This window comes from Physeter macrocephalus, chromosome 10 (assembly GCF_002837175.3).
Source record: "Physeter macrocephalus isolate SW-GA chromosome 10, ASM283717v5, whole genome shotgun sequence".
In the NCBI taxonomy this organism is placed as follows: Eukaryota; Metazoa; Chordata; class Mammalia; order Artiodactyla; family Physeteridae; genus Physeter; species Physeter macrocephalus.
Window position 1 is genome coordinate 14,095,385 of NC_041223.1, and position 10,805 is coordinate 14,106,189.

General features: G+C 41.0%; 1 protein-coding gene across 3 annotated transcripts in view; it reads left to right on the top strand.

Annotated features, from left to right (window-relative positions):
• Positions 1-10,805, top strand: part of SYNE1 (spectrin repeat containing nuclear envelope protein 1) — a 482,398-nt gene that overhangs the window by 302,501 nt on the left and 169,092 nt on the right. For all 3 annotated transcript variants that reach the window (XM_028494818.2, XM_028494816.1, XM_024122567.1), the window contains 2 exons: positions 2,449-2,616; positions 2,828-2,989. In XM_028494818.2, coding sequence (XP_028350619.1) covers positions 2,449-2,616; positions 2,828-2,989 — 330 coding nt within the window. The remainder of the gene's footprint in view (positions 1-2,448; positions 2,617-2,827; positions 2,990-10,805) is intronic.

Genomic DNA, 10,805 nt, shown 5'->3' on the forward strand with positions numbered 1-10,805 from the left:
ACGTCCCCTGCATCGGCAGGCGGACTCTCAACCACTGCGCCACCAGGGAAGCCCTTTGTTGTTGTTGTTGTTGTTTTTTTGAAGTACTGAGTTTGAAGACACTGTGGGATAAACTTGTACAACAGGATATGTGATTCTGGAGCTTAAAAATACAGCAATATTTAAGAATGAGGGCAAAAAACAAACTACAAAAGAGAAAGATTGAATGACTAGAGAGCTGGGAGGAGAACAGAGATGAAAAGGAAAGTGTTTCCAAAAAGGGATGGTCAGTGGTATTGAATGCTAGTGAGAGACCAAGCAAGAGAATATCTGAAAAATAATCATTTTCTATCGTGGAAAACAGCCACCGCTGACTGTGGCCAGAGCATTTTCAGTGGAGTCGCTAGACTCGAAGCCCAATTGGCTACTTAGAAGTGGACTGAGGGTGAGAAAGTGAACACATTAAGTGTAAACTACCATTTTCAGAAACTGGATTATGAAGCCAAAGGGAGAGGGAAGAAATGATGATTCCGAATGTATTTGTGTATGATGAGCCATCACATATTGATCTGTAGAACTTTCCAATATGTGATATCCTGCAAGAAAAAAATCAGAAAAAAGAGTGTGTTTAGGTGTTTTCAGATGGAAAAAATTTGGCTTTATTTACATGCTGAGGAGAAAGTGAAGAGGGAGTAGGTATTAATGGACCAAGACCCTTGCAAAAGCGAAGGTGGATGAGGTCGTGGGAGTAGGTAGGAGGGTCCTCTTTAATCAAGAGGACCAGGAGGAATGAGATAGAGGCGAGTCTGAATATAGACAGGCTTGAAAATTTGAGAACTTGCAGGGGTATCTCCTCAAGGGCTTTGATCGTGTGTGCGCGAACTGGAAAGAAAAGTTGCGTTGAGTCATGGTTGGGGTTTTTCCAGTGGCTGAAGCAGAGGTTCAAGGGGCAAAGGAAAGACAGCAGTTGGCAAGAGAAGGGCTTACATAACTTAAACACAGTCAGAAATACACTTGGGGTGAATCCATTCAGTGATGACAGCCTATCATGTTCAAGGGGTGGAAGTGGGTGAGGATGAACGGATATAAGGCTGTCAGGGACTTGAAAATACCAAGATAATCTACTCACGATGAGTGACAGGGTTAGGAATGAAATGGAACCAGTCTCCATGCTTCAACGTCATCAATAAATGCTGGGGACTTACCTAGAAGCCTCAGCCACAGCAACACAATGGGTAGAAGGTCTCCTGGCCACTCAAACATCACTGTATTTAATTCTCAAAACCACCCAGTGTTATGCAGATGAGGGAACCCATGCATGAGATGCGAGTGGCTTGCTCCAATTCTGTAGCTACTTGGGAGGGGAATTTCACCTGGGGTCTCAGGTGTCCTGACGCCTCCAGGGGCAGACTCCTGTCTGAGCTCATTCTGTTGTACCCCACCACCCTGCTCCTGCCCTGGTACAGACCCCCAGGACACCAGGCTCCTTCCTGCTGTTTCCTTGGTTTCCCAGGTGTCTGGGGCTTTCGTCAATACTTTCTACCAAGACATCATTATCAATAAGGCTCAGGTTTTTGATCTTAAACGGTGCAACTGCGAAAGTAGTGAACTTTATTATAGCAATTTCCAGAATGTAAACATTACGTCCCAGTTCAATTTCTATAAATATACAGATAAACAACCATAAAAACAATTAAAAACACATGACTTATGTATCTTGAGCTAGTAATGCCATTATCAATATTAATAAAATACGTAATATTACTTATTATCCAGGAAATAAGAAAATTCAAAAGCTTCATTTTTCAGCATTCACTTTATTTCTTGAGTACTTCCAGGAATCGAATAGGAGAAAACCTCTCTATTATTTGTTTCTTAGAGTAGTTTTAACCTCCCCATTACATTTTCCCTTATTAATGTTAACATATTTAAATTAATTACTGTGAATAATGAACTCACAAATATTAAAGATCTGGCTATATCTGAAAAAAGACTTTCTATAGACTTAAATGTATTTAAATCAAGGGTTTTAAAAAACTATTCAAACCTTTGATCAACACATTAAGCAACATTTTAGGAAGTAGATCATATAGATTCTCCTTTTTTGCTGGTTAATCAGTCTTTAAATATGGATACCACTTAAACATGTATTCCACGTTGTGGAAAAACCCGAACGAACTTTTTGGCCACCCCGACATTTCCATTTTACCAAACATAAACTAGGAATGAGTTTTGGCAACTTGAAATATTGGTAAATTTTTTTTACCAATTCTAAAAAATTCTAAAGCAACTACAGTGTGCTTTGATATGACCTTCTTGTCACAGGAGTTTACTGACTTTGATAGTTGGTAGCCCCCGGGGATGGGTGTGAATCCTAAACCTTTCCTCCACAGGACAAGCAGTACCCAGAGCATCATGACCTAAACCTTGTTTTCCTCTTGAATCCAACACCGTGCTTTGCACCCATAGGACATCGCTTATTACCAAGCCTTGTCTGCTGAGTCGTTGCAGACCGATGCCTCCAGGATTTCCCCCAGCACTCTGCCACCCCAGGAGCTCTGTGAACCAAGACTGGAGCCATCTGCTACTGCTAAACTGGATGAGTTACAGCGCTCTTGGGAAACCTTAAAGAATGTGGTAAGTCTTCGAAATGTGGAATTGTTTAGCCCACCAAACACTGATTACCTTAACGATCGTCTTATGAAATAAATGCATAATGTTTACACATCCCATATACAGTTGAACACCCTTTGTTGGGTCACAGAGGTAAAGCGGTGAGGAAAGAAATGTCATAATCTAGAAGATAAGGGGCTGAGGAATATTTGGTAATATCCCTTTTCTTCTTTAGATCAGCGAAAAGCAGCGCACGCTCTACGAAGCGTTGGAACGCCAACAGAAGTACCAGGACTCCCTCCAGTCCGTCTCCACGAAAATGGAGGCCATCGAGATGAAACTCAGTGAAAGTCCAGAGCATGGCAGGAGTACCGAGAGCCAGATGGCCGAACACCAGGTAAGAATAGCAATGACTTCAGTTTCCTGCGTGATCAAATAGGTGCACTCTTACTTATGACTGGCCGGCCAAGCATAAGACAGCAGGCTGACACGGTTTACTGTATCACTTGTTACAGAGTAAACAAGATCCCAAGTGGTGGTGGTTTCCATCACTGCTTCAGGGAGGGGTCGAAGAGGGAAAGAAGGAAATTCAGACCTTGATGTTGCTTTTTTACTTTTATTGCACAGACTGCATTTCCTTATAGTTGCCACATTGTTTTCATTTTGTTTTGAACCATTGTTGTAAGAATAAAGTGTACCCCAGTCTACCTTCTCAGGGTATTGTTGTTTGACAAAACTTAGCCAGTGTTTGCCCAGCACCTCCCTGTTATCACTGAAGAGAATAACTCTCCGACTCCAGTAGGCAAAGAAGCAGCTGAAGAATAGGGGTTCCAAGCTATAATCTTGTGGTTTTCCCAGACTTGAATCATTTTTTAAAAGGGACACTGGACAGTGCTTCAGCTTTAGGTGAGAAACAGAGATGATTACATTAACCTAACTCAGACAGATATTGTTAAAAATGCATCAACTTAGAATGCATGCTAAGAAAGTGCATAGCTTAAATCTGGTTACTGCTTTAGCAACATTATCGGGTGTACTCTTAATGCATAATCAGGTGTAACTGGGTCTGGGTACTGAGGCGTGCAGTCCCCTAAATATTCAGTCACCGTGGTACAGGAAAACGCTGCTGCGGCCAGAACTCAGGAGCATGTGACCACCCTATCAAAGGCAGAGGAAAAGAAAGGTATTTTAAAATGCAAATTAAGAGCTATGAAGGCATGATGCAATTATGTAGTTATCAAATACTGGGTAATTTACCAGCTTTAAGAGTGAAACTCTGTACTTTGTCTTTCTTCTACTTAACAGCTCTGTAGTTTTGGAACCCAGGATAACCTTGGAATACATTGCTTGTTCGTAGGTGTAGTCTAAGATAAAATTGTACTGTTTTACAGTAAAGGACCTTGCAGTATAACACAAAAATGAGACTATTTCATCTAGAGACAGCATGTTGAGAAACAGTGGTTTCAGGTTTTTGACACTCTTGTAACTTCTTAAGATAGAAATCAGAGTGTATAGCATCCATGTATAGGCCTTATTTTGGTAAAATGACCTTCTGTGGGTCTTTCTGCTATCCTAAAGTCACCCACAGTCCATCTGGTTTGGGGAGGGTGCAGTGAAAATGTAAAGTTAAAATTAACCTTTGTTTACTTGGATTAAGGCAATCACGAGGACAGTCAGGGACTTAGGTCTCTACTACCATGCAGTGTCTCTCTAACTGGTACTCCAGTTTTCTAACTGTCAACAGCCACCTCACCGTCACCTGAAGGGGCCGTCCGGATAGCCCCCCTGTGCCTCCTGAGGCTCTGTGTGCCTAACACCCTCCCCAGCTCTTCACTGTACCTGGAGGGGCAGGAGAACTTCCATACATTTGACTACAGCTTCTTTTAAGCAACCAAAAAGGATTTGGCATAAATTATCCAAAGGCTGGATTAAAGTGAATTTGAGTGTCACAGACTTAGATGATCAGAAGCCAACACTCCAGGAGAGGGTTTACAGAATTTGACTCTCTCTACTTTGGGGTACTTTCGGGTACTTTCCAATCACCTCTGCTTTTGCTCACGGCTGATCCTTCTGTGTCCCAGGTGACAGACCACGGCTCCCAAAGACCCTTGAGCAGGTCCCACAGGATTTAGGAACTGTATGAAAGCAAGATCCTGGTGGTCTGCCTGACCTTCCAGAGTTCCTAATTAAATTATCACCCAATCACCAGTATCACCCTGCCTCTCAGGTATTAGTATGAAAACACAAACTGAATGTAGAGCAAAAGTATTCTTTTATTCAAGGGATTTAATGGAGAAAACTCAAAATTGCACATTAAAGCTAAGTATTATGAATTAGAAATGAACCTGTGACTTTTCTTGTAATTAAGGCCAACCACATGACTTTTGTCCCATTCTAAATTGAGAGTGGTAGTGCTAACAATTATAGCAATGAGGGGGTATAGCTAATTCAATGATTACCCATCATTGGAGCTTTTAACAATTATATTAATGCTCTAATGAGAGGGAAAGAAATATAAATAATGTATAATTTCTTGTATCATCACAAATCTAACATTTTCCATCTGACCTACTTTTGCTGTCTGTACCTAAATTCTATGAATTCTGGGACAGCGCTGCCCACATGGAAGGCTAACGGTATCACAATATTTAAATTGGTTCTTGGCTTCTGGAATGATACTTGAAAAATTTCAAGCAGTACGGTAGAATTACTCTTTCTAAATTCCAGTGGAATGTGGCTGAGAAAGTCCAGTATGCTTTTAGTATTTTCTAAAAATTAATAAAAAATACTTCAATTGCTAATTTTTTCCCAACACTCTCTTGGAAGTACTAATGTTTCTTTAGAGAGCTACTCTAATTCCTACATTTTTCCTCCGAACACTTGTCTAAATCTGCTGAATTTGGGTGGAGTGCTGTGCCTTTCCTGTTATCCTCTTTAAATTGAACAATAAGTTTAATTTAAAGACATCAATGCAGTTCATAAGCTGACTTGTGGCTGTTGTTCTGGGTGGTGAGCCCTCTGATCGGGACCTTCATTATCATGGGCAGCTGATGCTTCCCGGGCATGTGTTGTCTTTGCCACACCAACTCAGTGATGGTCAGTAGGCAGAGCTCTGAGGTTATTTCGGTTCTGTTTCTTTAATATAAATAACAGCTCCAAGTTGAGATGAACTCTGATGTAGATAGTTCTGAAAGTCGCAGTGAAATTCATGTTCACCTTTGGTGTTGAAACAGACATGAGCTCCATGTTCTCCCCAGAGTGAGTCATTTTAGAAAAGCTCAAGGAACTTCTCTAAACCACAAGCTGGTCATACACATGCCCTCCTTGTAAACACAAGTCAGAAATGCAAAGAGGAACAACATTTCATCTCCTCTCCTTAGTTTTGAGTCAGATGTTGGAGGGAAGCATCTGGCCACCAGCTGAGACAGTTATTGGGCGAAGACATATATTTAACTGCTGGATCGTTTTGTTTTTTTAGATGGAAGTGAAATTCGCCTCCCATGAAATTAACCATTTTAAAGTGTACAGTTCAGTGGCTTTTAGTACTTTCACAGTGTCATACAATCACCCTCCCAATCTGGTTTCAAAACATTTACATCACCGCAAAAGAAAACCCCATCCCCCAGTAAGTTTGGCTGCTGGATCTTGAAGTTAAAAACTATAGCAACCTTCCAAAAATATCCGCTCTCCCCTGAGAGTAAACTGAAGCATGAATAGGGAGGCTTGACTCTAACAGAATGGAAACTAACAGTTCTAGGATTCCTAATTCCATGATCACTTACTGCAGAACATTCAGAGAGCTGTTTTAGACATTGTGAGTCTGGAATGGAAGTTGTTCACTTCACTGTATGCCTGGTTGGTCAAATCCACTGAGATTAAATGAATGAGGAAGCTTTTTTTTTTTTTTTCCCCTGGTTGCTTCATGATTAAGGTAACTGTTTTGTCTATTATGAATTAGAATGAATTCAACTAGATGTGTTGAGCGCCTACTATGTGCACAGCTGAAATAGACACTTATTCTTTAACATATGATTTAGGGGTAGATGAATTACCAACACATTATACCAAACCCAGCAATGTGATTAGGGGTTACAGTAGTGGGAAGATCAGAGGAGACTCTAACAAGTCTTTTGGGAGACATGGATTTTGAAAATTTGGAATGGTAACAGGAGTGGATGAGAGACACTATAAATGTAAATGTGTGAGGAAAGGCACAGAGGAGAGAGTGAGAATGAACGTGGTGTGAAGTAGTGAGGGGCTCTTCTTGCTTGTACAGAGAATCAGTGCAAAAAAAAGATATAATAAGGTCAGTCTAGTTATGGAGAAGCCCTCAAAACAGACCACATAGTATGAATTTTATATTTTTGGCAATCAAGTACCAAAAATGATTATAAAGTAGGAGAAAATACTTTACTGGACCAAAAGCATTTTGAATGTATAACAAACAACAATGGTCTGTAAATTTGTTACAATTACATTAAAATATCCCAGCAAGTTCTTTGGTGTAGATTGATAAGATAATTCTAAAACATATTGCAAATGTACTAAAAAATATGTATTGAAAATGGAAAGAGTTAAGAATAGCCAAGACAACCTTGAAGAAGATGAATAAAATTGAAGGATATGTATCCTTTCAGAGAGTGAGACTTATAAAGCTATAGCAATTATGAGACTGTGGTATTGGCACAGACACCAAATGGGTCAGTGGTGCAGAATGCGAAGCCAGAAGCACCCTCCCACCTACACGGACACTTGGCTTATGTCAAAAACTGTACTGCACAACAGTGGATGAAAAATCATCTTTTCACTAAATAATACAGGGTCAATAAGAAGGAAAAAAAAAAGGAATTTTGACCCCTACTTACACTGGACATGGTAATTAAATTTAGGTGGAATGTAGATCTAAATGTGAAGATTAACAAAAAAAATGTTTTGAAACAGTGCTTCTCAAAGTATCTGTAGTGTATAACCTTTTTTTTTAATTTTTAAATTTCGAACTCAACATTTTAGTAAAATAAAATACTGGTTGGATGTTGTGTCAACGTCAAGTTGCTATAAAATTTCTTAATGTTTACTTGCAATATCTTTCTCATGTCATGAACTAGAGACAAACCAGTTCATGATGCCATTGAATGGACCACACTTTGAATAGCATTCTTCTAGAAGGTAACATGTGAGAATATATTCATGACATTATGGTAGGCAAAGATCTCTTAAATAGGACAGCAAAGGCTCTAACTTTTCCAATGAAGCAAAATACTGATATATTAGACTACAATTAAATGAAGAGCTTCTGTTTATCAAAAGACATCATTAAGGAAGCTTTTACCCTTTAAGGGACAGGCACGTCACAGAATGGGAGCAGATATTTGCAATACACAGAACTAAAAGAAACACAGGCACTCCTATCCGGAATATATACACGACTCCATGCATCAGTAAGAAAAGGAAAGACTCCAATAGAAAATGGGCTAAAGATTTTTAACAGGCGGTCACAAAAGACGATCTCCAGGTGGCCAAAAAGCATAGGGAAAAGTGCTCAGTCTAATTAACCATCGGGGAAATGCAAATTAAAGCTGCAATGAGATACCACTATGAACCCACTAGAAAGGCTTAAATGGACAAGACCCACAAACCAGGTGACAGTGGAATACAATGCAGCAATAAAAAGGGTCAGCTCTGGGCTTCCCTGGTGGCGCGGTGGTTGGGAGTCCGCCTGCCGATGCAGGGGACGCGGGTTCGTGCCCCGGTCCGGGAGGGTCCCGCGTGCCGCGGAGCGGCTGGGTCCGTGGGCCGTGGCCGCTGGGCCTGTGCGTCCGGAGCCTGTGCTCCGCGACGGGAGGGGCCGCGGCGGTGAGAGGCCCGCATACCACAAAAAAAAAAAAAAAAAAAAGGGTCAGCTCTTTTTACATGCACCAGTCACAGTCTTGGAGGGAGTGAAAGAAGCCAGACACAGAACAGTACATCAGGAATGATTCCATTTCTGTAGAGCTCAAAACCAGGCAGCAGTGATCGATGACATTTGCAATTCAGCACCATGGTGATCTCTGGAAAGGAAGGGATGCGGTCCAGGGGGCTTGTGGAGTCCTGGGAATGTTGTTTCTCCATCTGGGTGCCAGGAGCACAGGTATGTGCGGTTTGTGAAAATTCATAGAACTGTACACTTACAGTCTGCACTTTCCTAGACGTATATAATAATTTCAATATAATAGTTCACTTAAAACAGCAGCTGGACAGGATGACAATTGATATTAGGGAAAGAAGAGGGTTTTTGTTGTTTTGTTTTTTATATCTATTGAGAGCCCACTCTGAGGAGGCCCTGGGCTTACAGCGAAGCCTGCAGTCCTGTGGAATAGGTGGGAATTATGCAAGTAGGGGTATATCGGAAACTGTGAAATATTGGCAACTATAAAAGCAATGATTCTTTACTTGGAGTCATGATTGCCCCTCCTGTAGGGGTAGGGCCTGTTTTTCTAACATGTCATTCAAATCCCAAAAAAGAATTTCTCCTGTCAAGATTCCAGCTAAAGAGCAAATCATAAAATACAAAAAATGAGAAATACCAACAGTGTATAATTGTGATGGCTGTTACGCAGGAAATAGGGTTCTGTTAAAAGAGAACAATAGAGATTTGTTTTTAGAGTCAGTGGTCAGGAAAGGCCTCTCTGAAGATGTGACAGTTAACCTAAGGCTCCAAAGATGAAGAGAACCGTCTCACAGAGAGGAAGAAGAGCATTCCAGAGCTTGAGGGAACACCATGTGCAAAGGCCCTGAGGCAGAAAGCGCTGAGGGTCCTGGAGTAACTGAAGAAGGCTGGAATGTAGTAAGCCAGAAGGGAGTGTGGTACAAGGGGCGGGCGGGAGGTGAGACCGCACGAATACAGTAAGGAGTTTGGATTTTATTTTACAAGCCAGAAGCCACTAAGTATTTTAAAGCAGGGGAGTGAGAGGATCTGATTTACCTTTTTAAAAGGTCACTCTGATTACTCTGTGAAGAGGGGTTTGGAGAGACAAGAGTGTAAACTGGTACTCCACCCAGTAGACCACGAGAGCAATTCAGATAAGGAGTTTGCGTGACTTAGATGGGAGCACAGGAGACATACAAGATACGTTTTGGAGGTGAAAGCAGTTGGATTTGATGCTGGATATGGTGACAGAAGGTGTGAATGACTCCTAGGTCTCAAGCTTAAGCAATGAGAGGGTGTTACCTTTAACTGAGATGGGGACAGCAGAGGAAGAAGCGGGCTTTTACATGATAAGATGGAGATACCCGTGAAATATGTAAGTTGAATATACAAGCCTGAAACTTAGGACAGATATCTGCGTTAGAGATATACCTTTATAAGTGTCAGGGAGGCAGAAATTTTCCTCTACTATTCTAGGTTCTTCTGGCTGGTCTAAGAATTCAATTGACATGAGACAGATTAACCAGAGAAAATCAAATAAAAGTCTAATAACATGTATACGTGGGAGAGACTCAGGAAAACTGAATAACTTGCCAAAATGGTTGAAACTCTCACCTTAAATACTATCTTCAGCTAAAGACAAAGGAGGATGTTGGGGGTAGTGGTTTGAGACTTAAAAGAGGAGGAAGGCAACTCACATAAAGATGGAAAAGCAAATGTTTGGTAAACAAATATTAATTGGGCCATTCAGAGACAGTGGGACACAGAGTGTACTCTGATCTCTTAAGAGTTTCCCTCACCACACCCAGCCCCATTCTTTGCAGATATCTCTATGATAGCTCTATTCCTGTAATAGGTCCCCTTTCTAGATTCTTTAGGTAGTTAGAGGGAAGGTCAGAGTTTTTTCTTGAGTCTTTTGGACCTTGATTGTTTTCAGCTCAAAATAATCTGCATGCCAGGCTCATTTTGGGGTGGCAAGTTTTATTCTCCTACTAAGTGTTCCACATTAGGAAGGGTTTAAAGCCTTGGCAATGGACATCGCCTAGGAGAGCTTGTGAGGAGAGAAAAGGGGCCTGGAAATTAGCCCTGAGAAACTTCAAATTTTAGAGTTGGGGAGAGGAGAAAAATAAGGAGAGGGTAACAGCATAGAAACAGGTGACAAATTTTTCCTGTCTTGTATAATGTGAGTTTGTGATTAAAACGCAGTGCTGTTTCAGACTCAGGCAAGTTTAGAGTGGGAAGAATCATGTTGAGGAAAAAAGTGATGAATTTTCTTTTCTTTTCTTTTTTTTTTTTTTTTTTTTCCCCC